The 25072-nt window shown below is 53.2% G+C and overlaps 3 protein-coding genes across 13 annotated transcripts; 2 read left to right on the top strand and 1 right to left on the bottom strand.

Annotated features, from left to right (window-relative positions):
- The first annotated feature begins 158 nt into the window (after positions 1–158).
- Positions 159–5943, top strand: ROGDI (rogdi atypical leucine zipper). 4 transcript variants are annotated; one of them, XM_081554766.1, is made up of 11 exons: positions 159–221; positions 296–367; positions 1073–1155; positions 1401–1455; positions 2160–2240; positions 2891–2986; positions 4195–4293; positions 4618–4731; positions 4807–4856; positions 4957–5083; positions 5388–5943. In XM_081554766.1, the coding sequence occupies exons 1-11, from the start codon at positions 177–179 to the stop codon at positions 5427–5429; spliced, it is 864 nt and encodes a 287-aa protein (XP_081410892.1). In that variant the 5' UTR covers positions 159–176; the 3' UTR covers positions 5430–5943. The 4 variants fall into 4 exon arrangements, with proteins under 4 accessions (XP_081410892.1, XP_081410891.1, XP_081410894.1 ...); XM_081554765.1 differs by having other exon boundaries at positions 5581–5943; XM_081554768.1 differs by having other exon boundaries at positions 1073–1151; positions 1406–1455.
- Positions 5867–13152, bottom strand: LOC145531705 (uncharacterized). Of its 2 annotated transcripts, XM_081554771.1 has the most exons (5): positions 13120–13152; positions 9910–10033; positions 6772–6858; positions 6439–6695; positions 5867–6331 (listed from the first exon to the last, which is right to left on the bottom strand). In XM_081554771.1, the coding sequence occupies exons 2-5, from the start codon at positions 9921–9923 to the stop codon at positions 6249–6251; spliced, it is 441 nt and encodes a 146-aa protein (XP_081410897.1). In that variant the 5' UTR covers positions 9924–10033; positions 13120–13152; the 3' UTR covers positions 5867–6248. The 2 variants fall into 2 exon arrangements, with proteins under 2 accessions (XP_081410897.1, XP_081410895.1); XM_081554769.1 differs by lacking the exons at positions 9910–10033; positions 13120–13152 and having other exon boundaries at positions 6439–9761.
- A 78-nt stretch (positions 13153–13230) lies between these two features.
- SEPTIN12 (septin 12) lies at positions 13231–23308 on the top strand. Of its 7 annotated transcripts, none has more exons than XM_081554762.1 (11): positions 13231–13297; positions 13654–13979; positions 15508–15603; positions 16282–16407; positions 16485–16566; positions 17296–17433; positions 17541–17658; positions 17737–17832; positions 21977–22073; positions 22787–22838; positions 22924–23308. In XM_081554762.1, the coding sequence occupies exons 4-11, from the start codon at positions 16308–16310 to the stop codon at positions 23147–23149; spliced, it is 909 nt and encodes a 302-aa protein (XP_081410888.1). In that variant the 5' UTR covers positions 13231–13297; positions 13654–13979; positions 15508–15603; positions 16282–16307; the 3' UTR covers positions 23150–23308. The 7 variants fall into 7 exon arrangements, with proteins under 7 accessions (XP_081410888.1, XP_081410890.1, XP_081410889.1 ...); XM_081554764.1 differs by having other exon boundaries at positions 15530–15603; XM_081554763.1 differs by having other exon boundaries at positions 13654–13946.
- Positions 23309–25072: the final 1764 nt, after the last annotated feature.

Below are 25072 nucleotides of genomic sequence, written 5' to 3' on the forward strand. Positions count from 1 at the left end.
CGGGCTGTTGCGGGCGGTGTCCGGGGAGAGTCGGCGGGGGCAGGTCCGCGGCGCTCGCGGCGTTGCGAGCTGGGGGCGTGGCGGGCGCTCACGCAGCCAATCGGCGGCGAGGGTGGGCCTGGGCGCCGCCGACTGACCACGGACCCGCGACGGTCGCTGGGCGGCGAGCGGCGACGATGGCGACCGTGATGGCAGCGACGGCGGCGGAGCGGGCGGTGCTGGTGAGGCGCGCGGGCCGGGCCGAGCGGGAGGCGGCCGCGGGCTGGGGCGGCTGACAGCGGGCCTGTCCCCGCAGGAGGAGGAGTTTCGCTGGCTGTTACACGACGAGGTGCACGCCGTGCTGAGGCAACTGCAGGACATCCTCAAGGTAACCTCGAGGGCCTGTGCGGGCGCCCACCCTCCCCAGCCTCCCCCTGCGCGGCTTCCTCCTCGACCTTTCGCGGCTGGTGCGTACCCGACGCGCGGTGTTCAGACCAGGCCCTGCCCTCAGGCCCCGGACTCAGTCCTAGGACTTAAAAAGCGTCTAACCCGGGTCGTCAGCAGATAATTAGCAAGTTCCGCAAGCCGTCCTGCCAGGGCGGCGGGCCTGGATTGAGCCCCGGGGTCGGGGAAGCTACCCTTTGAAATTGACGTTTAACTTCAGATCTGAAGGACCCAGCGTTTTGACCTCAGCCAAGTCCTCGATCTCTCTGGGCCTCCCCTTTGCAAAAAGGAGATAGCACTACCGCCCTCAGGGCTGTTGTGAAGATTAAAAAAAAAAAACAGCCAATGGAAATACAAAAAAATGTCCAGGCGGTGCCTGATAAGGCCGGAAATACCGGTTGCCATGACTGCTGTCTTCCCAGACTTTGCTCCCCACTTCCGAGCTCCTCAACCAAACGGGGAGGGTGTCTCTGGGTCCTCTATCCTGTCTGGGACACAGGGTAGGCCCCCAGGGAATGTGGAAGGAGCTGGTATGGGTTCAGGTGGGACTTGAAACTGGCCGTGGTGGAGGGCTCCTGGGAGCGGGGCTCCTGGAGCAGGTGCTCGGCTGGAGTCGGTGAACTTCACCCCACTCCCCTTTGCCCCCCAGGAGGCCTCGCTCCGCTTCACTCTGCCAGGCTCAGGCACCGAGGGGCCCACGAAGCAGGAGAACTTCGTCTTGGGCAGCTGTGGGTGAGCCTGCGCTGGGTGGAAACCCAGGCGGGGTTGGGGGGTGGACTTCTGGGAGGAGGGACCCTTGGAGATACCCTCTAGGACTGGTGGCGCGGCCACGGCCCTGCCCTGCAGACTGATTCCAGCTCCAGCGTCCAGAGGGTGTGCAGTGGGACAGTCTAGACTATCCTGTGATAGCCCACTGGGAGGCTGGGGTGGTGGGAGGGGGCAGCTGCAGGTGCTGCTCTGACCCCCACGTGTTGTAGCACAGACCAGGTGAAGGGCGTGCTGACTCTGCAGGGAGACGCGCTGAGCCAGGCGGTGAGTCCCCCGGCCCCTCGTCCCTCATATGCTGCCGCAGCAGCCAACTGGCAGGAGTGTGAGGGGCCTCCTGCTTTAGCTCAGCTCTGCCATCCGCTAGCTGTGTGACTCTGGGCAGGATCCTTGACCTCTCTGGGCCTCGGTTTCCTTGTTTGAAAATGACAACAACCCCCGTAACCTTCTGAGATTGGTGTGTGACTCCATTGAGAGGTGCAGCAAGTGGGGAGGGGGCGGGTGCTTTGCACACAGCAGTACCTATCTATAGTCTGGCCCTGGGATTAGGCTGGCCCCAGACCAACATCTTAACTGTTTCTGCACTTGATCCTGTAGCAGGTGCCAAGGCCTGGGGCAAGGTCCCCCTCCTCCTCAGGTGGGCATTCCATCCCTTGGCACCTGCAAATGTTCTCCATCTGCCCACAACCCCACACCTCCTCCCAGCAGAAGCCACCTTCCCCTTTCGCGGCTCTTTTCCCTTTCATTTCTTTGTGGTTCCTCTTGGGGCTGAGTTCCTCTTTCCTGTTCCCTGTTTGGCGCCGCCCCCCCCCTCCCCCCCGCAAATGGCCATGTTCTTCCCTCTCCCACATGGAGTGGCTAGGGCCTGAGCCACCATACACACTCTGTTTCTGCCCCTGGCTCAAGGGCTCAGAGTGGCTGGTGGCAGGAGGACATCCTTCTGCCCGGCTTAGCCCACCCTTACCTATCAGGACGTGAACCTGAAGATGCCCAGGAACAACCAGCTGCTGCACTTTGCCTTCCGGGAGGACAAGCAGTGGAAACTGCAGCAGGTAACTGGGCCCTTCCCCGGCCGGAGCCCAGGGCACAAGGCACAAGGGCAGGCAGGAACAGGCCCTTGCGGCGCTGAGGCCTCCAGGGCTGGCCGCTGCGGGGCCTTGCGGCTGCAGCGGGCTTAAAAAGATGTTTCCTAGCAGCGCAGCTGGCATGGGCAGTGCCTGGTCTCCTAGCCTCTCCTGTAATTGGGCCTGGCTTCTGCTGCCTCCCTCTCCCCTCTCACTGGCCAGCAGCTGTTTCCACTTCACGGCCTTTGCTTGGGCTTGTCCCTCTGCCTGGAGTCCACTCCCCCAGCTTTTGCCACCACACAAGCTTCAGCTCAAGAGTTGCCTTCCCTCGCCACCCCCCCCCCCCCCGCCAGTCACTGTGTTTCCTTGTGAAAGCTGAACAGCCTATTATCTTGTGCCTTTCCTCTGTTACCCTTTGTCCTCCTTTGGAAAGTGAGCTGCAAGGGACCGGGGACCGAGGCTGCCTCACTGCACCAGCCAGGCCCCGCAGGCAGCACCCACCGCACCCCTACTAGGAAGATAGGCCCTTGGGGTGGGAATCCCTAGGCTGGACCCCCAGAGACCATGGGTGTTCTGAGGCTGGCACCTTTCCCTGCCAAGGCCCAGCCCACTGACCACTCAGTGGGCCCTTCTTTTAGATCCAAGATGCCAGGAACCACGTGAGCCAAGCCATTTACCTCCTTGCCAACCGAGATGAGAGCTACCAGTTCAGGACGGGAGCAGAGGTCCTCAAGGTGAGCCACCTCAGGAGTGGGAGAACCCAGTTCTCTGACCACCGATCGGGCCCCCGGAGAGCTCTGCCCCCACCCTCAGGTGAAGCTGAGAGTCGACCCTTCACCTCTCAGTGTATGCCATGTCCTTCCAGCCAGTTGGATGGCTCACGGCCCAGGCCCCAGAAACAGATGTGGGTTCTGATCCCAGGGCCTGCACTATGAGCCAGGCCACCTCAAATCCCTTCCTTAGCCATTCTGTGCCTCAGTAGCCTCACCTGAAAAAAGGAGGGGACAAGCTGTGGTGCCTGCCATCGTGACAATGCAGGTGACATTGCTTCTAGTAAACACCCAGTAGATGGGAGTTGCAGGTATTACTACCAGCAGCAGAAAAGCTTTTGTAGTTAACAAAGTGAATCCACGTGGTGTGAAGGGAAAAGATGAGCTCAGGTGCCCTGAGTTCACGCTTTAGCTCTGCCTCCGACTTGCTGTGTGTCCTCGGGTGGTTTGCATCCCATCTCTGGGCCTCATATGAAAACTTGAAACCAGATGGACCAAAGTCCCTCTCAGAACTATGAGTGTCCTGTGGGGTATAATGTGCAGCCCAGTAATTCTGCCTTTCCTGGGAGCCAGGTGACCCCAGCACCCACGGCAGCAGCTGGGTGAAGAGCTGGAAGCAGTGGGCACTGGGTCTCTGAGAGATTTGCTCCCTCACAGAGGGAAGGGATGAATCTCCAGAGGTTCCACCATTCCCCTGCCATGCGGCCTTGGACCTTTGGAGCCTCAGTTTCCTTCCTTGTCTGTGAAAACAGGGCTCCTGTCCACCTTAAGGCCTCAACTCTGCCATCCCAGTGCCTCCTCGAGGAAGCCCTCCCTGACCGCTTATACCCAACCTGAGTTAGGGTCCCTCCTTCTAAGCTCCTTCACTGTCTGAAGCCTCATCCTCAAAGCCCTTGGCCCCCTGAGACTGAATTCCAGGCTCCTCCACCCCAATTGGACCAGGACCCCGGATCCCAGACCGCAGAACCTTCCAGATGGGTGGTCAGCAGCGCACGTGTCCTGGCCCCATCCCCAGTTGGAGCCCGATTACCCACATCTTTAGCAAGCCCCCTGCTGCAGGGGTTCAGGGCCCGAGTCTGTGACCCCCAGGGAAGGAACTGGGAGCTCCCATAACTTGGTTCCTCCTGATGGGGCTGCCCCGGCAGCCGCTGTGACCAACTCTCCTCTCCCAGCTGATGGATGCCGTGATGCTACAGCTGACCAGAGCCCGCAACCGGCTCACCACTCCGGCCACCCTCACTCTGCCTGAGATTGCTGCCAGCGGCCTCACGGTCAGTGCCTCAAGCCCACCCCTGCTCCAGGAGAGTGGGAGGGACACAGGGGTGCCAGGGCGTCCTGCGAGCCCCAGATTGTTGACAGAGTTCTCTGTGCGGTTTTCTTGGATTGGGCCTTTGGCTTCCATTCTGAATCCCTGAAATATACCTCCCCTCGGATCTGGGTCACTGGTTTCCAAGCCCAGTGGTGCCAGAAGCTGCCCGGGGCACCTGGCAAGAATCTGGAGGCCCTAGTCCACAGGATGGGAGGGGCTGGAGGGACGGGGGTGGGATGTGCCTGCCAGCCCTCACCCCCCCCCATGCCTGGCCCTCCCCCCACAGCGGATGTTCGCCCCCACCCTGCCTTCTGACCTCCTGGTCAATGTCTACATCAACCTCAACAAGCTCTGCCTCACTGTGTACCAGCTGCATGCCCTGCAGCCCAATTCCACCAAGGTGAGCCCCCACCCAGCCTGCCCTTGCCCGCCCTGCGGCCCCAGGCCTGACCCCATCTGATGCTTTCTCCTCTAGAACTTCCGCCCAGCCGGAGGCGCAGTACTGCACAGCCCCGGGGCCATGTTGTAAGTATGCGACCTGAGAGGGGTCCCAGGAGCGCCCCGCCCATCCTAGGTGGGGCCTGGCCCTCTGGGCTGCCCTCAGGGCCCCTCTCGTCTGCCCCAGTGAGTGGGGCGCGCAGCGCCTGGAGGTGAGCCACGTGCACAAGGTGGAGTCCGTGATCCCCTGGCTCAACGATGCCCTGGTCTTCTTCACTGTCTCCCTGCAGCTCTGCCAGCAGCTCAAGGATAAGGTGGGGACGCGGGTCTGGGCTGGGCTGGCCCTCACCCAGAGGAGGCCAGCCAGTCCACAGGCCGGTCAGCCCCTTCTTTTGGGGTGGGGGCGGGGATGCCAAGGGCTCCTTGCATGTCTCCAAAGCACCCCCTGATCTTAAGATCCGTTGCACTCTCTGCGCACACCAGTCGGGGGTGGGCCATGGTGTCACTCGGCAACACTGTCCCCTTCCGGCCGTTTGGCCCTTGGATGACAGAGGCTGCAGCAGGGCTGACCCCCCAGCCCCACCCATCATCACATCCCCCCGTCTCCCTCCTCCCCAGATCTCTGTGTTCTCCAGCTACTGGAGCTGCAGGCCTTTCTGAACAGAGTGCCCAAGAACCTGTCCCCCGGGAATGGAGCCCAGGGTGTCCTTTCTCCCTACACACACCCCCACCCCAAAGTGCCGGCCAGGGCCGGGCACTGCAGGCTATTTATTTCCCTCTTCATCCTGCCCTGCCTGTCACCCCTGCACAGACGGGATGGAACACTGGATCCACTGAGAAGAAGGGACACCAGTGAGCTTTTTGTTTTGGATTTGGAAAGTGAGGAGGCACAAAGTGGCCTCCAGTCCACACCCTGGCCTCCCAACAGGGCAGGAGCCTTTGGACTCGGGGCTGGGGCCAGGCTCTCCTTACTTCCCCCTTCACCTCCTGCCGGCCCCCCCCACCCCGCCCCTGGAGGGCGAGGGGCAGCCATACACCCCCTCCCGCTTGAGCCTGAGGGGTGGGCTGGGAGGGAAGAAGGACAGAAGCCCCCACCACTAGCTATAGTGTCCTTGACCGCTTTCACTCAGCAACCCTGGCAGGGCCTCCAAGAAATAAAGATTGTCCGACTTTGCCTGGAGCCCTTCTTTCTGTCTGTCCGGGTGGGGACCTGGCCAAGGGCCCCTGATAGTCAGGAGCCAGGCCGAGTACCCAGTGACTTGGCTTCCCAGGTACCGAGGGGCTGAGTGCTGGTGAACGGACAGGGGCTGGGTGTCTACAGCATGTCACCTAAGGTCTCCTGGTGACAGCCATGCCAGCTGAAGGCTGGGGAACCCAGCAGGCATCTCAGTGAAGCCGTAAGGACCTGCACTGCCCATGCTGATGGGACGAGCTCTAGACTTGGGCTTTGGGTGAACGAGGCTTTGTCATTACTCTCCATCAGGGCAAAGGCAGGGAGGCAGGGACTATTCGCATTAAGGCTCCAGACGAAGTTATCAAATCCCTGGGGTGGGGGTGGATTCCTGCAAGGCACAGAGGGGCCAGTGGCTTCACTCCTCAGCCCCCGCCCAACCTACTGCAGCTCCTCGCTGCCCCAGTGCCCAACCCGGCCCTGGTGCTCTGAGCTCACCGTCTGGGACCCGGAGGAGCAGCTTTGTCAGCATGGCATGCAGCAGCCGGGAATACAGCCGCCACAGCCGGGAATACAGCCGCCACAGCCGGGAATACAGCCGCCACAGCCGGGAATACAGCCGCCACAGCCGGGAATATAGCCGCCACAGCCGGGAATACAGCCGCCACAGCCGGGAATACAGCTGCCACAGCCGGGAATACAGCCGCCACAGCAGCAATGGACGACAAACGGCAGCGTTAGGAGCAGCATGACCACTGTGGGCAGGACGGGGGTCCAGATAAGGCCCTGAGCCTGGGAGGCTGGTGGGGGCCAGGGCTGAGCCGCACTCACCGAGGATGACGACAAAGGCGATGGTCCACTTGGAATGAAAGAACAGGCTCATCCAGTCCATCTCGGCTTCGAGGTCCCGGGCTCCACCTGCTCCAGCCCCCCCACAGAGGGCCCCTCAGAATCTTAGCTTCACTGGGGCTGCTGCAGGCCAACCCTTGCACTGTCCTCCCACACTGCCTCCTGGAGCCTCGCCCCTACCCTGCCTCTCCTGCTCCTCTCCTGACCCTGGCCTAGGCAACCCCCTTCCCACCCGCCCCGCAAAGCAGCCCCATCCCTGGATCCCCACCTGCCTTGGAACTGCCCCAGTCAGGTGGCTCCTAGGTCCTGGGAGCACCGATTGCCTCCTCCTTCCAGGTCCACAGGACCTGAGGCCTTGGCAAACTGCCCCACCTCCCACCACTCCCCCAGCATAACCCCGCCCCCCAGGAGCTCAAGTGAGGGCGGGCCCTGTGCCCCACAGCTGTGCTTGCTGCCTCTGAACCTCCCTGAGTGCTGCGGGAGCAGGCAAGAGGTCACAGGCCTGGCGGCCTCTTCATTCTGGGTCACTTTTTCTCAAAAGGCCAGAGAAGCAACCTGGGACAGCCTGGCCTTCAGCCGCTGTTGACTTCACAGGTGAAAAAAAGACAATAAGATGGTGGGTTGGAGGGATCAGTTCAGTTGCTCAGTCATGTCCAACTCTGCAACCCCATGGACTGCAGGACGTCAGGCCTCCTTGTCCATCACCAACTCCCGGAGTCTACCCAAACTCATGTCCATTGAGTCGGTGATGCCATCCAGCCATCTCATCCTCTCATCCCTTCTCCTGCCCCCAATCCTTCCCAGCATCAGGGTCTTTTCCAGTGAGTCAGCTCTTTGCATCAGGTGGCCAAAGTATTGGAGTTTCAGCTTCAACATCAGTCCTTTCAACGAACACCAAGGACTGATCTCCTTTAGGATGGACTGGTTGGATTTCCTTGCAGTCCAAGGGACTCTCAAGAGTCTTCTCCAACACCACACTTCAAAAGCATCAATTCTTTGGCGCTCAGCTTTCTTTATAGTCCAACTCGCACATCCATACATGACTACTGGAAAAACCATAGCCTTGACTAGATGGACCTTTGTTGGCAAAGTAATGTCTCTGCTTTTTAAAATGCTGTCTAGGTTGGTCATAACTTTCCTTCCAAGCAGTAAGCATCTTTTAATTTCATGGGTTGGAGGGATAGAGGGAGGTAAAAATGGAGACAAGGAGGTGAGGGGAGGGAGAAGCAGTTACCTGTCCACCACCTATGCCTGGGCAGCCATCTTGTGCCTGGCGGCAAAGCTATAGCCTCCAGGGTTCTCCCCATTCTGACCCTCACGATGACCCCGCAAGATGATAGTTAAGGTGCTTGCATGAGCTCTCTCCCCAGAACCTGGGGCCTGGGGCCCCTGACACAACACCTGGAGGCAGCTTTCACCACCGCCCCCCCTCCCCATAGCAGGGGCCAGGCCATCTCAGCGCTTGGGACCGGCTGTAAACCAGGTGGACACACCTTCTTTTCCCTTGTGAGGCTTACAGTCTTGCTGGGAAAACATGTTGGCTAGCATTAGGCTCTGCCTGAACCTACACGGGTTCACCTTTGTTTACTGCACTTTCGCAGATGGTATGTTTTTTTGACAGATTGAAGTTTTGTGCCATCTTGAGTTGAGCGAGTCTTGTTGGTAGCATTTTCCAGCAGCATTTGGAAACTTTGTCATCATTACTGTATTTGTTAGGGCAATCTGTGATTAGTGATCTTCGATGTTGTTTTGGCATTTTTCAGCAAAGTATTGTTTAGTTAAAGTTTGTACATTTAGACACAATGCTGTTGCACACTTAATAGACTACAGTATAGTGCAAACAGTTTTAATGTGCACTGGGAAACGTAAAAATCCATGAGAATCATTTTATTGCAGTATTTGCTTTATCATGAGATTCCCACTCCAGAATTCTTGCCTGGAGAATCACATGGACAGAGGAGCCTGGCAGGCTACAGTCCATGGGGCTGCAAAGAGTTGGACATAACTGAGAGACTAACACTTGCTTTATCGTAGTGGTCTTGAACTGAGAAGAATGCCTGTATGTACATTACCCAGTTTATTCCTCATGGCAGTCCTCAAGTCAGTATATTTGCTAGTCCCATTTTACAGATGTGTACACTGAGGCCTTGAGAAGTTTACCAGCTAGTTCAGGTCATACATATAATGTGTCCATTTCCTGTTGTTGCTGTGACATACTACTGTACACCAACTTAGTGACATAATGCAGGTGTATCATCTTACAGTTCTGGAGGTCAAAGTCTAAAATGACTGGGCAGGACTGCTTTCCTCCTGAAGGTCCCCCAGGGGAGAATCCATTCCTCGGCTTTTCCAGCTTCTAGAGGCCTCACATCCCTGTTCCTTAGTTCGTGGCCCACCCCCATCCTCACACCTCTGGCTCTGCCCTTCCTGCCTCCCTTTCGTAAGCATCCCTGTGATTGGTCCACAGGATCATCTCCCCATCAAAATCCTTAATCACATCTGCAAAGTCCCTTTTGCCACATAAAGTAACATATTCTGGAGTTCAGATGAGAATGTCTTTGGGCACCATGATTCTTCCAGTCACACCCAGCGAGCAGTGAACTCCAAACCCAGGCCCAGGCATTCAAACCCCAGAGCCCTTGACCACCATATAACAGAGTCTCCTGTGCTGGGATCCTTGTCTTAAACCCTCCATCCCCCTGTCCCATTCTGAGATCTGAGATTGGTGTTGCCCAGGAAGGATGGTTTTGAAATGACTATTCTAGTGCAAAATGGAAGGGATGCAGCTGCTGTAGAAAACAGTCTGGTAGTTCCTTGAAAAGTTACGCATGGAGTTGTCAGGACCTGACAGTTCCACTCCACTTCATGTCCACACAGGAACTTGTATGCAAATGTTCACAGCATCATTTTTCACAGTAGCCCAAAAGTGGAAACCACCCCCCAAATATGTTAACTGATGAGTGAATAAACACAACGTGGTCACTCCATGGGCTTCCCAGGTGGCTCATTGGGTAAAGAATCCACCTTTCAATGCAGGAGATACAGGCAGACTTGAGTTTGACCCCTGGGTCAGGAAAATCCCCTGAAGGAGGGCATGGCAACTCACTCCAGTATTCTTACCTGGAGAATCCCATGGACAGAGGAGTCTGGCGGGCTGCAGTCCATAGCGTCGCAGAGTCGGACACGACTGAAGCGACTGAACATGCACCCAGGGTCTCTCCATGTAATTGAATATTATTCAGCCCTGAAAAAGAATGAGGCACCAACCAACACACACTACAAAGTGGACGAATGTTGGAAAGACGGGTGAAAGAAGCCAGACAGAAAAGGCCACATAGTATATGATTCCATTTATAGGAAATGTCCAGAGGAAGGGAATCCATAGAGACAGAAAATACTGTTTGCCAAGGTCTAGGGCAGGGGGTGGGGAGGGGTTGCTTAGTGGTGATGGAATTCCCTTTTGGGGTGGTGAACATGTCATGGAATTGGATAGGGTGGTAGCTCTGCAGCATTGTGAATGCAGTAAATGCCACTGATCTGTGCATGTTAAAATGGCTAGCGGTTAATTTTATGTTCTGTGGATTTTACCTCAATTGAAAAAAAAAGCAAGGAGGGGAGGTTAACAACTGTGGTCCCTGCACACCCCTTGGCCTGGCCAATTAGGCAGGGGCTACTGTCTTCTCCTGTCCCCGCTGACCCTCAGTCTTCCTGTCTAGACCTCCAGGTGCTTCATTTGTTTATTTTCATTAAAGAAAATCCGAGGTACTCTTGAGTCATCAAAAGACAGAAAACTACCGGTAGAGCACCTCCCCCCAAGATCCAAGCAGAGCTTGGATCCCCCCAAGATGATGGGGAACAGGCCACAGCAGGACATGTTTCTAGCAGGTCAGACACCAGACTGGGGTCCTGTTCCCAGCCCTAACACCCACCCGTGTGTGACCGGAGGCCAGCCCCAACCCCTCTCTGCCTCAGTTTCCTCATCTTAAATGGGTGTGTGGAGATCTCCCCGCTCAGGCCTCTGTGAGTGTTGAATGCAGTCATCGATACAGACGCCCCCTTGGCACAGTGACCACAGTAGAAAACACGCACTAAATGGACACGTGTTACTCACCCCACCTGTGCGTGCAATCCCCTCCAGTCTTGGTTCTTTGGATACACTGGGCTCACCTGCCCTCTGCCCTCTGCTCTGATCACTTTGCCCTCAGCTTTCCCCAGACCCTGTGGGGCTTCCCTGGTGGCCCAGATGGTAAAGAATTTGCCTGCAATGCAATGTTCAATCCCTGAGTGGGGAAGATACCCTGGAGAAGGGAATGTCTATCCATTCCAGTATTCTTACCTGGAGAATCCCATGGACAGAAGCAACGGGGGTCACAGAGAGACAGACATGACTGAATGACTTAACATTTTTTCCCCAGTTCACAAAGTCCAGTGCCTTGAATGGTCCCTGTGGGCGTCTTCCCACCAAGATCCCACATCGCTCATATGTGACACTGCCACAGAAAGTGTTTTCTGGGCAGAGAGACTGATTTCCTTATTCCCAGAGGCAGATTCTTCTCCTGTGCCAGGTGGGTCCTCATGTCAGTGGCACCATTGGGTCATCTGCACAGATCATCCTCCTCTGTGTGGAGGAGGAGGCCAGGCTCGCCGAGTCCCTCGAGCTGTGGCATCTGTTGTAGCTTGAGGGAGTTCTCCAGCGGGAGGAGCATCGTGTTCTGGGCAGGCTCTGACCCGGGTCCCAGCCAACCCCACTCCTGGCCTCTAGGCCCTGAAGGTGACATTTAAGCTTCTGTCTTCAGATGTGCAGAAGGTAGGGGAGCAGAAGACAAGGCAGGCAGGCAGGGATAGAGGCTGTTGGGGCTCAGGACAGTGGAGGCGAGTGGATCGGGCAGAGGGGCTCAGTCTGGCGCAACAAGCCACCACCTGCTTCTGTAAATGATCTGACTGGCACGCATCCACACCTGACCCTCTACTGTGGCTGCTGTTGCACCATGACAGTGGAGTCGAAGAGCAGTTGCAACAGAGATCTTATGATGGGCAGAACTTAAAATCTATACTATCTGGCTTTTTACAGAAAACATCTGCACACATCTGAGACAGAAGATTGCTTGTGGCTTAGAGACTCAGGTGCCAGGAAACAAACAAGAAAGAACTGAGTGAGACAGACTTATTATGAGAAGGATCTTACTGGGGAGGCATTAGGGAGAAGTGAGGACTGTGGCAAACTGGAGAGCACATAGCCCATCTAAAGAGGGCAGCGAGGGACTTCCCTGGAGGTCCAGTGGTTAGGGCTCAGTGCTTTCATTGCCAGGACCTGGGTTCAATCCCCAGTCAGGGAACTAAGATCCTGCAAGCCATGCAGCATGGCCAAAAAATAGATAAATAGTTAGTTAATAAAGAGGGCAGCTTGAGTCAGCTGTAGGCTGGACCCAGAGTTGCCAGGGATTATAAATCTCTTTGCTGTTCAGTCGCTAAGTTGTCTCTGAATCTTTGTGACCCTATGGATTGCAGCACATCAGGCTTCCCTGTCCTTCGTCTCCCGGAGCTTGCTCAAACTCATGTCCATTGAGTCAGTGATGTGTCAGTCCGTCAGTTGGTGAGATATACCAGAAATCTAGACACTGATGTGAACAAGAAAAGAGATTGTAGAGGTGAGCATGTGGACACAGCTCCCAGTTCTGCCACTTCCTGTGTGACCTTGAACCACTCTCTGGACACTTATTGTAAGCTGGGGCTTCCCAGGTGGCACTAGTGGTAAAGAACCTGCCTGCCTGCCAACGCAGGAGACATGAGAGATGAGCATGTTCATTCCCTGGTTCGGAAAGATCCCCTGGAGGAGGACATGGCAACCCACTCCAGTGTTCTTGAGTGGAGAATCCTATGGACAGAGGAGCGATGGGCTACAGTCCATAGGGTCACCGAATCAGACACAAATGAAGCGACTTAACACACGCAGGGCTGGTAACAACACTTACTCCTGTGAAAGCCATTGACAGGTTAACATCCTAAGGCTCCTAGAACAGTTGTTAACACAGACACAACACAGAGCGTGTTGACAGAATGACACAGACAGTGGGCGGGCCAAAGAAGACACACACACAGATGTGCTTTCTGCTGTCTTTTCTGGTCCCGGGTTTCCTTCCCTGACAGAGCGGTTTAAGGGCATGATCTTGGAAGCCAGAGTTGCCAGCCGCAGTTCTGCGGTGACTCTTACCAGTGACCTTGAGCAAGGGAGTGGCCCCGGGGCCCTGGCTTCCTGTCTACAGAACTAGGCTGGTGTCATTGTGAGGGTTACAGGGTACTGACCCGAAGGGGCCTGGAGGCACGGCTCACCTGTCCCTGTCCTCGGCCCCCTGCTGCAGCGGAGCCCCCGAGGGAGGGTCCCGGGAAGCAGTTGGAGCTCAGATTCTTCAGTTAACTGTCAACTGTCCCCTCCCCCTCACCATTCACACCAGGGTCTGCCAGGACAGGGCAGCTCCCCAAGGCTCCCACAGGGACCCAAGGCCACCAGGTGCCACACGAGGCTGCCTCTCTCCCTCCCTGTCCCCTCCGCGGGTCCAGCCCCTGGCTTTTGCCAGGCCGGCCACACAGCAGCGGGAGCCTGCCTGGGCCGAGGGTGGGGGAGGGACAGATTTCTGGGGCTGGTGCATCTCCGAAAGGGGGTTCAGTATCCCTTGAGAGGCAACTCCCCCAGGCACCCCTTGCCAAGCTCCATGGGCTATGGGGACTTAGCGGGGTACATAGGTCAGGGGACGTGAAGCGTGGGAATGTCTGGGAGCAGGTCTCAGGAGTCAGGGTTCAGAGATGAGAATTCAGATGGTCCCCCTCTGGAGCCCCAGCAACCCCCTTCTCCCTACCCTGACCCAGGTGACAGGCATCGTTGTTCCTTGGCCCCATGGACCCCTTGAGGCAGTCCCCCTCGCCCAGTTCATCACGGGCCTCCAGCCCGAGGACCCCCTCCTGCGAGAGGCTTGGTTACGTGGGCATCGAGGCTGTGCTGGACCAACTCAAGATCAAGGCTATGAAGATGGGGTTTGAGTTCAACGTCATGGTGGTGGGTGAGTGAGGTGTCAGGGGCTCCCAGGAGGACTGAGCCACAGACACCACCCTGCGGGCCTGGACGTGTCACCTCTTGGAGCCTCAGTCTCCCCATCTGTAAGGTGGTCCTGACAGTTGTACTTCAGAGGGATGTGGTAGGTGGAGAAGTGGAAAATCCTGAGTCGTGAAAAGACAAAAATCACCCAAGAAGCCCCAACTAAACCCAATCAGAGCATGAAAACGGGAGGCCGTGTGTAGCAGGAAGTAAGGACATCCAGACTTAGATACTGCTCCCAGGATTTAATGCCCACCAGTGTGTGACCTGGGCCCCTGACCCCTCACTGCCTCAGTTTCTTCATGGAGTTTAGCATAGTGCCTGGCATCTAGGAGGCTCCCCATGGGTCAGCTGATCTGGAATTGCATTTTTATACATGCAAAATTAATGTGGTAGGTCAAAAGCTACACTTCTCTGACTTCCCTGGTGGTCCAGTGGTTAAGACTCCAAGCTCCCAATGCAAGGGGCCCATGTTCCATTCCTGGTTGGGGAACTAAGATCCCGATTGCCACACAGTGCAGCCAAAAAAGTAAATCAATATTTTAAAAAAGACATCAGTTAAAAAAATAAAACTACACTTCTCACAAAATAAACTGGATGCAATGGAACATAAAATGTCAGATGTATAGCACCAACTAAGGGTATTATTCTAAGGAGGGGGCACCCAGTAGAAATGTCATGGGCGTCACATCCATAATTTTAAATTTCCTAGTAGCTTCCTTTAAAAAAGTAAAGGGAAACGGGAGAGATTACTTTTAATCATCTTTTTTACTTAACCCAATACATTCCAAAAATACTATCACCTTGACATATAATACATAGAAAACATTATCCACGAGATTGTTTGCGTTCTTGTTGTCATACCAAGTTTGCAAAATATGGTTTATTCCTTTACACTGACAGTGCATCTTGGTACAGATTGGTGTGTGACTGTATTGCCAGTAACAATAGCCAAGGGTGGCTCCCACTCTAAATAGCAAACCCCAAAGGAAAATTTCAGCTGTAGACACAAAGGTGCATCCTGCCCTATGACGTAGGATGTTTCCTACTGTGGGACAAGGTACATGGAATTGAGAAGCCAGTACAGCAGGGAGAATGGACCATCTACAAGTACAGACAGCATGGTGATTGTCGTTTTTCAGTCACTCAGTTGTGTTCGACCCAGGGACTGCAGGACGCCTGGCTTCCCTGTCCTTCACTACCTCCCGGAGTTTGCTCACACTCATGTCCATTGAGTCAGTGATGCCATCCAACCATGTCATCCTCTGTCACTCCCTTCTCCTCCTGTCCTCAATCTTTCCCAGCATCAGGATCTTTTCCAATGAGTCGGCTCTTTGCATCAGGTGGCCAAAGTATTGGAGCTTCAGCATCAGTCCTTCCAATGAATAGTCAGGGAATATTCAGCATGAGGGAATCTCACCAAAAGAATCCTGAGATGAAAGAGCACGTGTTGTGTGATTCCCAAGTAGAGGGTGGGTGGGAAGAGCTGCTCCTTGCTGGTGCAAGTCAGGAGAGTGGCTGTCCCTGAGGCTGTTAACAGAGATGTGACAGGAGTGGTCTTGGGTGGAACCATGTGTTCTGTCTCTTCACCTGGTGCTGCATCTATCAGTTGTTTCATTTGTAAAAAGGCATTGACCTGCCCATCTGCAGATGAATGGATAAACACAGTGTGGTCTATCCATCCAGTGGAATATTATTCAGCTGTGAAAAAGTATGAAGTCATGGTAAGTGCTACAATGTGGATGAGCCTGAAAGCATTATGCTGAGTGGGAGCAACCAGATACAAAAGGACGAGTATTGCATGATCCCATTTATATGAAGCATCCAGGCAATTCCCTGGAGGGCCTGTGGTTAGGACTCAGCGGTTTCAGTGACGAGGGCCTGGGTTTGAGCCCTGGTTGGGGAACTAAGATCCCACAAGCTGCACAGCATGTCCGGAAGAAAAAGGGAAAAAAAGAAGTATGTACACAATAGGTAAATCCATAGATAGAAAGCAGATTAGTGATTGAGGAGTGTGTGCCTAATGGATGTAGAGTTTTTTGTTGGGTTGGTGAAAATGTTTTGGCCAGAGAGAGATGGTGTTGGCACGGCACTGTGAACACACTCAATGCTCCTGAACTGTACACTTTCAGTGGTTCAATTAATTTTTATTATATGAGTAAAGTAATTTTTATTTATTCATATTTTATATGATTTTATATTTTATTTAAAAATAATTTTTTATTTTATTTCTGCCTCAATAAAAAATGGGGAAGGCATTCAGCTGGAGACTTACAATACTTGCTTTTCTGTGTTTATGTTGTACTTAAAAAACAGTTGACTTTCTGAAAGAGTTTATTTGAGAGTTTCGGAAACATGCCTTAGCACTTCTACCATTGTTGCTGCCCTGTGTTTACTCGCAGGACAGAGTGGGCTGGGCAAGTCCACCATGGTGAACACGCTCTTCAAGTCCAAGATATGGAAGTCCACGATGCCAGGTCTGGGGGTGCCCATGCCCAAGACGCTGCAGCTGCAGTCTGTGACTCACAGTGAGTGAGCCCCCTGTCACCCTACCCCCACCCTGCCCACCCAGGCCCACTCTCTGCCTCTCCACTCTTCCCCACAGTCATTGAGGAGAATGGCGTGAAGCTTAAGCTGACTGTGACCGACACACCTGGCTTTGGGGACCAAATCAACAATGACAGGTGGTGAGTCCTCAGGGGAAGCGGGGAGGGCCAAGCCCTGGCTGCCCCAGCCCCCGCCCCTCCAGTCTCCGGGAAACATCAGGCCTGGAGCCACCTGGATGTGGCATCTTTGAGGCTCAGTTTATTCACCTGTACAATGGGTGCATGCAGCCCTCCTCCCAAGATCGTAGGGAGTCAAGTATGTAAAGGTCTTAGCTCCCTCTTAGCTCGCTGATGAAGGCTACAGTATGGCAAGGCAATAGAAGCCCGCACTCCAGAGTCAGGGCCCCTGGGTTAAACCACTTGCTGTACACCCAGGCTGTACAACCTGGGCCTAGCTGCAGATGCTCTCTGAGCCTCGGCTTCCTTTTTTGTAACTTTGGGATGATGACATCCCCCGTCCAGAGTTGTTTTAGGCTCTCAAGGAGATGAAACACACTCATACAAGCACCTGGGTGAGGCCTAGGGTTCTTCGTCCATAGACACCTGGCCTCCATCCCCTCCCTGAGGGACCCCGCTAACCTACACAGCTCTTTTGCTTGAATTAGAAAAGGCAGTAGCATCCTTCACAGACAGGAAACTGCATGGGATTCATCCCTACACAGCCTCATGGCAGGTTGTCTTTGTGCAGTGCACAAACTGCACATCTGTACAAGGAAGCCCTGTAAGGGCAGAACACCCAGAGGACCTGGGGAGGTGAAGGCGGGGGGAACTCCCAGCAAGTTTCTGAGGCTGGGCCATCTCCTGCCCCAGCTGGGACCCCATCCTGGGCTACATCAATGAGCAGTATGAGCGGTACCTGCAAGAGGAGATCCTCATCACCCGCCAGAGACACATCCCTGACACGCGGGTGCACTGCTGCATATACTTTGTGCCGCCCACCGGGCACTGGTAAGGTGGCTGAGCCAGCGGGCGGAGGAGGAAGAGACCCTGGTGTGGGCTGTGGGCTGGCACCCGCTGATCGTGCCCTCACCACCATCGCTGCCCCACCTGAGCAGCCTGAGGCCCCTGGATCTTGAGTTCCTGCAGCGGCTCTGCCGGGCTGTGAACGTGGTGCCCGTGATAGCCCGGGCCGACAGCCTGACCATTGAGGAGCGAGAGGCCTTCAGGCACAGGGTGATCTGGACGCCTGGGGTGAGTCTCGGGTCAGTGGGGGTGTGGAGGGGGCAGAGTTCACCTGTGTGTGGTCCACAGATCCAGGATGACCTGAAGGCTCACAGCATCGAGGTATACCCACAGAAGTGCTTTGACGAGGACATCAATGACAAGATCCTCAACAGCAAGATCCGGGTAGGAGGCTGTCCGAGGTGGGGAGGCTGGTGGGACTGAGGCTGGGTGATGTGCTGTCCACTCATCCTTTCCATCTGAAGATTTGTCTCTCTGCAGCTTAGGGAAAGTTCATATATTTCTGGCAGACACAAATCTCCATTCACCCACAAACTCTAGGCGAGCAAGAAATTGGTCGTATCAATACCCAGAATGGGAGAAAATATTTTCCAATGATGTATCTGATAAGGGACTTGCATCTTGAATATAAAAAGAACTCTTACAGATCAACACTAAAAGACAGGTGGGACTTCCCTGGTGGTTCAGTGGTTGAGAATCTGTCTTGCAATGCAGGGGACATGGGTTCAATCCCTGGTCTGGGAAGATTCCACATGCCCCACCCCACCCCTGGGGCAACTAAGCCCATGAACCACAACTACTGGGCCCACACTCTAGAGCCCATGAGCTGCAGCTGTTGAGCCCATGAGCCGCAACTACTGAAGCCTGCATGTCCTAGAGCCTGTGCTCTGCAACAAGAGAAGCCACCGCAATCAGAAGCCCATGCAGCACAACTAGAGAGTAGCCCCTGCTTGCCCCAACTAGAGAAAGCTGGCACAAAGCAACAAAGACCCAGTGCAGCCAAAAATAAATTACAAAAAAAAAAAAGAACTCTTACAAGTCAACAATAAAAGACAAATAGCTCAATTTAAAAATGGACAAGGAGCTTCCCTGGTGCCTCCATGGTAAAGAATCTGCCTACCAATGCAGGAGACTCAGGTTCAATCCCTGGTCTGGGAAGATCCCACGCCACAGAGCGACTAAGCCCATGTGCCACAACTACCGAGTCTGCACTCTAGAGCCCGGGAGCTGCAACTACTGAAGCCTGCAGGTCCTAGAGCCTGTGCGCCACAAGAGAAGTCAGAATGGACAGAGACTTCCCTCGCCATCCATTGGTTAAGACTCGTGCTTCCGAGGCAGGGAACGTGAGTTCAATCCCTGGTCAGGGAACTAAGATCCCACGAGGCATGGCAAAAGAAAAAGACAATGACAAGTGTTAGTGAGGGTATGGACAAACCAGAACTTTCACACACTGCTTGTGGGAATGTCAAATGGTACAGCCACTTCGGAAAATAGTCTGGCAGTTCTCCAAAGGCCAAACACTGTTACGATATGGCCCAACAATTCCACTCTCAAAAGAAATGGAAACCTTATGGCACTTTAAGAAAAAAAAAATAAATGAAAACCTATGTTGATATAAAAACTCATACACAAATGTTCACATAACAGAACATTTAGAATGATCTGTAATAGCCAAAAAGTGGAAACAATCTAAATGTCCATTAACTTGCGAATGGATAGACAAATGTGGTCTATCCATACAAAGGAATATTCCTTAGCCGTCAAACGGAATAAAGTTCTGATAGATCCTACAATGTGGATAAACCTTGAAAACGTAATGTTAAGTGAAAGAAGTCAGACACAAATGCCATGTGTTATATGATTCCGTTATATGACATGTCCAGAATGGGAAAATCTACAGAGATAGAAAATAGATTTGTGGTTGCCAGGGGCTGGGGGGTTTAGGGAGAGATAGGGATTGACTGCTAAAGGGTTCAGGCTTTCGTTTGGGGTGGTGAAAGCACCCTGGAGTTAGATTGTGGTGATGGTTGCACAATCTTGTGAGTATACTGAACTGAACCTCTAAAGGGAAGAATGTTATAGTGTGTAAATTATATCTCAGTAAAGTTGTAAAAAGAGAGAGAGAAAGAAAGAAAGGGATGGAAGGAAGGAAGGAAATAACTCATATCTTCATTTTCCCTGAAGCAACTGAATTCCACGTCCAAGCCCCAGTCTCCCTGTCCTTGTGGTACAGTGTCAGTCTGTCTTGTTCCTGAAAAGCACCTGGGTGAGGCCTGGGATTCTTCATCCATAGACACCTGGCCTTCACCACCTCCCCAAGGGATCCCACTAACCTACACAGCACTTTTGCTTGGATTAGTAAAAGGCAGTAGCATCCTCCACAGACAGGAAGCGTGCATGGAATTCAGCCTTACACAGCCTTGTGGCAGGTTGCCTTTATGCAGTGCACAAACTGCACATCTGTACATACATGGAAGCCCTGCTTCCTCTCTGGCCCCCAATTTCTCCACACAGTCTCTCTTTCCGCTCCCCACTGGAGCAATGAACAGTATTTCCTGTCAAAGATTCAAAGAGCTTTGACCTTCCACTTTCTGTCCTAAGGCCAACAAAGACAGCAGACTGGTAACAACTGGATAAGAGCTGGGGGAATAAAGAAGTTTTTCAAATTAACCTCTCAATAAATCATCCAGACATATAACATCTGTCGAGGGTCGAATACTAGCTGGTGCATAATAAGTGTGCAACAGATAGCTATTTTTAAATGTTTATTTTTATGTGGCTGCTCCAGGTCTTAGTTGCCTCACAGGAACTCCTAGTTGTGGCATGTGGGATCTAATTCCCCAACCAGGGATCAAATCCTGTCTCCTATGTTGAGAGCTCGGAGTCTCAGCCCCTGGACCACCAGGGAAGTCCCCAACACATAGTTATTATTATTAGCATCAATTTATTCCCTATTGCAGCCTAATTCTTAGAAATAAAAACAAACCCCCATGCTGCACTTGAGAGCCTAATCTACACTTGCAGACACGAATAGGCTTCCCTAGTAGCTCAGTTGGTAAAGAATCCACCTGCAATGCAGGAGACCCCGGTTCAATTCCTGGGTTGGAAAGATCCGCTGGAGAAGGGATAGGCTACCTACTTCAGTATTCTTGGGATTCCCTTGTGGCTCAGCTGGTTAAGAATCTGCCCACAATGCCGGAGACCTGAGTTTGATCCCTGGGTTGGGAAGATCCCCTGGAGAAGGGAAAGGCTACCCACTCCAGTATTCTGGCCTGGAGAATTCCATGGGCTGTATAGTCCATGGGATTGCGATGAGTCGGACATGACTGAGCGACTTTCACTCTCTAGCCATGAACAAGTAACAAACTAGAATTTACAAAAGGGCTTAGCAACCTTTTTTTTTTTTGGTGAAGGTCCAGACAATGGTATTTTAGACTTCGCTGAAATTACTCAACTCTCCCAATGTAGTATGAAAGCAACACAGACACAAGTAAATGAATGGCCAAGGCTGTATGCCCATGAACTTGACTGCTTTGGTCCAGGAGCCATAGGTTGCCAGCTCCTGGTTTACAAAGTTTTCTCTCTCTTTCAAATTTCTTTTATTGAAGTATTGTTGATTTACAGTGTTGTGTTAATTTCTGGTTTACAGTAAAATGATTCAGTTACATATATAATTTTCCATTATGGTTACAGGATATTGAATACAATTCCCTGTGGTATACTGTAGGACCTTGTTTTTATCCATTCTATATAAACTAGTTTGCATCTGCTAATCCAAACTCCCAGTCCCCCCTCCCCCCCTTTCCCCTTGGTAACCATACTCTGCACTCTACGTCTATGAGTCTGTTTCTGTTTCCTAGGTAGGTTCATTTGTGTCATATTTTGGATTCCACATATAAGTATATCACATGGTATTTGTCTTTCTGACTTACTTCATTCAGTATGATATGGCATTGCTTCATTCTTTTTATGCCTGAGTAATATTCCATTGTGTGTGTGTGAGTGTGTGTGTGTGTGTGTGTACACACACCCCACATCTTCTTTATCCATTCATCTGTCAAAGGGTGTTAGGCTGTTTCCATGTCTTGGCTATTGTAAACAGTGCTGCCATGAACACAGGGGTACATGTATCCTCAAATTATAGCGCAAAATTGTCTCTTTTAACCTTATAATAATGGTTAAAGGTGATCGCTTTTCCTGTTTCACAGATAAGAAATAGGACATGAATGGAATTGACATCACTAATGTAGCTCTGAGTAACACTTGGTTTCCAAGACTTGTTCTGCTAAGCCCTTCATCATGCTAAGCCCTTCCCAAATATTCAGAGCCCTGAATCGATACTATCATGTCTCCCATCTTACAGATGAGGAAACCAAAGCGCCGATCAGGCTCTGTGCCCTCCGACTTCAGACATCTGTGCTCCTCCTGCCACTTTCTGTCCCCACAAAGGGCAGCATCCTGAGGGTTAGTGCCTCTCTCTCCACATCCCCGGTGGGGCCAACCCTCCCGTCCTGTCTCCTCCCTGCAGGACCGGATCCCCTTTGCTGTGGTCGGGGCCGACCAAGAGCACATGGTGAATGGGAGGTGTGTCCTGGGCCGGAAGACGAAGTGGGGCATCATTGAAGGTCAGTTCGGGGACCCTAGGGAGGGCTCAAGGGAGATCGGATTGAAAAGTGAGGCTCGGCCTCTTGCCTTTGCCATCCTTACAACCACTAGAGAGCCAGGTGGGGGTTAAGCCCAGAGCTGGAAAACAGGCAGACCTGGGATCAAGTTCCTTTGTGCTTCTGGGTGGCCCCGGGCAAGTTACCCAACTCCCTCAGTTTCCTCACAGTCAAACGGGTATCACGAAATCGTCAGCCTCATAGGGTAGGTGGAGGGGGCAGAACCACCACTTTTCATTGAAACCTGGCACCCAGGAGGCACCCTATTCATTCACCAGAATTTATTGTGGGCCTACTATGTGCCAGGCACATTATGTGCAGCTCCCGAAGGGATACAGTGAACGTGGGACCAACAAGGTCCTCATGCTCACAGAGGTGACCAGACAAGGACAGGTGGGGATGCACAGAGACGGAAACGTGTAGGGTTGGGGGAGGCACCTGAGGGAGCAGAGGAAAGTCCTGTGACTCAACAGCCGTTTATAGGAGCCACCTGTACCAAGGGCTGGGGACACAGCAATGAATGAATGAATGAATGAATGGGAGGTGGGTTAACACAGGGAGAAATGTGGGGAGGGGTGGGCAGTGGCAGGAGGTGCAGCATACAGCAGGCGCTTACTCTGGCCAAGGGCAGAGTGCTGAGCAGAGCCCACACTCAGCGGCTCGGTGCTATCTTGCAGTGGAGAACATGGCCCACAGTGAGTTCCCCCTCCTGAGAGACCTGCTCATCCGGTGAGCCAGTGGGGAACCTGGGAGGCTGTGGGGGCCCCGGGGAATGCCCACGGCCTGCCTAGCTGACCTGCTGCCCATCTCCCAGCTCCCACCTCCAAGACCTGAAGGACATCACCCACAACGTCCACTACGAGAACTACCGCATCTTCAGACTGAAAGAAAGCCACTCGCTGCCCCGAGGGCCCGGCTGGGTGAACCTGGCCCCCGCCCCGTCCTCCGTCCCCGCTCCCACCCCCACGGGCACCCGGGCCAGCCCGGGGCCTGCAAAGGTGTGCCAGTGGGCCGAGGACAACTCAGACGAGGACTTCTAAACGAGTTCTGGGCGGCCCCCCAACATGCAGCTGTGTGTACTCGAGCATGTATTAAAGGTGGACATTGCTTTTTATAAAAAGCTGTGCTTTGAAAAAAGAAGGCATTTTGTAAATGACTTCTTTGAGCTATCCTCCAATAAAAGTATGGTTCTTTCTAAAGTAACAGTGTGAGACCCCAGGCTCTCGGGAGTCTTGAAGACCTGGGAGGGCCTGTCTTGGATAACCAGCCCCCTCTTCTGCCCAGAACCAGGGTCAAGGTCCAGATCAGGCTCTGCCCTCAGTCTCAACGCCTCCCTCCCGCACAGCCGACATAAGATGTGACCTGGAGCAAGCTGCTTCCTCGGGTGGGCCTCAGTTTCCTCATCTACAGAATGGGGATGACACTATCCCCACACTACAGTGTTGCTGTGCGGATAAAACAAAGTGACTCAGGGAATGTGGCTGCCACCTAGGAGAAACAGTTCTCAGAGGCGACGGAATAGCACAGACCACCAGTCCAGGGAAGAGGCTGTGCCCACAGGATGTGTGAGCACTTGCCAGGACTCTCGGGATCCCTGGAAAGGAAATGGACTTCACAGAAGCCCTCACGGTACACCTGAGCTCCCCCAGGGCACGGGCAAGCAGTGAGCATCCAGAAAGTGACCCTGGGGAGCATCAATGGTGTACCAGCTGCTGGTCTGCACACTCTTCATCACCAGGGCAATCTTTGGAGGTGGGGTAGGTATTCCAAGTGTTACCGAAAGAAGAGGTGCGTCCGGCTGCTCACCGCTCAAAAGCCAATACCAGCCAGGCTGGTGGAAAGGAAAGCGTGCTTTGTTTGAGATGCCAGTAACTGGGGCTGAGGGAGGGTGGATGTCTGTCCACCTGACTCTCTCCAACCCCACCCCCACCCACTGGCAACCAGTGGGACAAGAGCTTTAATAGACAGAAGGAGGGGGTTACAAGCAGAAACAGCACAGTCAGCTCTGACAGTCATCTTCAAATTGGTCACTGGTGATCTAACCAGCATCATCTTGGTTGTTTTAGGTACAGTTAATCTTCAGTTTCAGAGCCCATTTGTTCCCATTTCTTTGAGGCCAATTTTCAGAATTGTGGCACCTTCTGTCGTAGGTGCAGTCTGGTCATCAGGTAGTTAACTTCTCCACCTGTTATTTCAGTATCTATAAGACAACTCACAGGATGTGGCTCAGAATATTATCTATAGCCCTTGAGAAAGAACTAAAGGTCCTTGACTGTGCTTAATGACTACATCATTATTATTTGGTCTCCTTTGACTGTTTTCCTTTGTTTCTGCATTTCTCATTTCTCTGATTAAGCTTGTTTTTTGACTAAAGTTTTCCACGGACAGAAGGCAGGCAGAGGACATGGAGGGTAAGGACCATAGGGTCCAGCTCCATTTCACAGGGACAGTTGGTCCTGTTATCTGCTGACAACTTTGCCTCCAGTTCTGGAAGCTCTTGCCATGTCCACAGAGATGCTGCAGTGCATGCCTGGCATAGACTCAGTTGTGGACCCAGTAACAGTAATGACTGTACACAAATTTCTTCTGCATTTCCTGACCTGTATCAGCTGGGTGAGGGCGAGGTGGGAGTGGGGCTTCAGCTGACACATCTCAAGACTCCCCAGGCCCAGCAAGCAAGGATGACACACCCAGCTCTGCTCCTTTTTAACTGAAGGACTTTAGGACTTTAGCAAGTCACCTGACATCCTAGATTCCACTTCCTCCTGCAGAAAACAGGGACAGTACTCCCAACCTACTCTCCCAGGGTGTGTGAAGACAAGCCTGCTCACAGATGCCTAGGTCCCACAAGGGGCCATTTATCTGATTATTTTGTTCCATTTTACAGGCATGGTGGGGGGGTTCCCATTGTGCTGCACACTAATCAGGTTCATGTCATAATGATAAAGTCATCGTATAACTAA

Source organism: Giraffa tippelskirchi, chromosome 13, assembly GCF_054371585.1.
Source record: "Giraffa tippelskirchi isolate mGirTip1 chromosome 13, T2T-mGirTip1v1.2.pri, whole genome shotgun sequence".
Taxonomy (NCBI): Eukaryota; Metazoa; Chordata; class Mammalia; order Artiodactyla; family Giraffidae; genus Giraffa; species Giraffa tippelskirchi.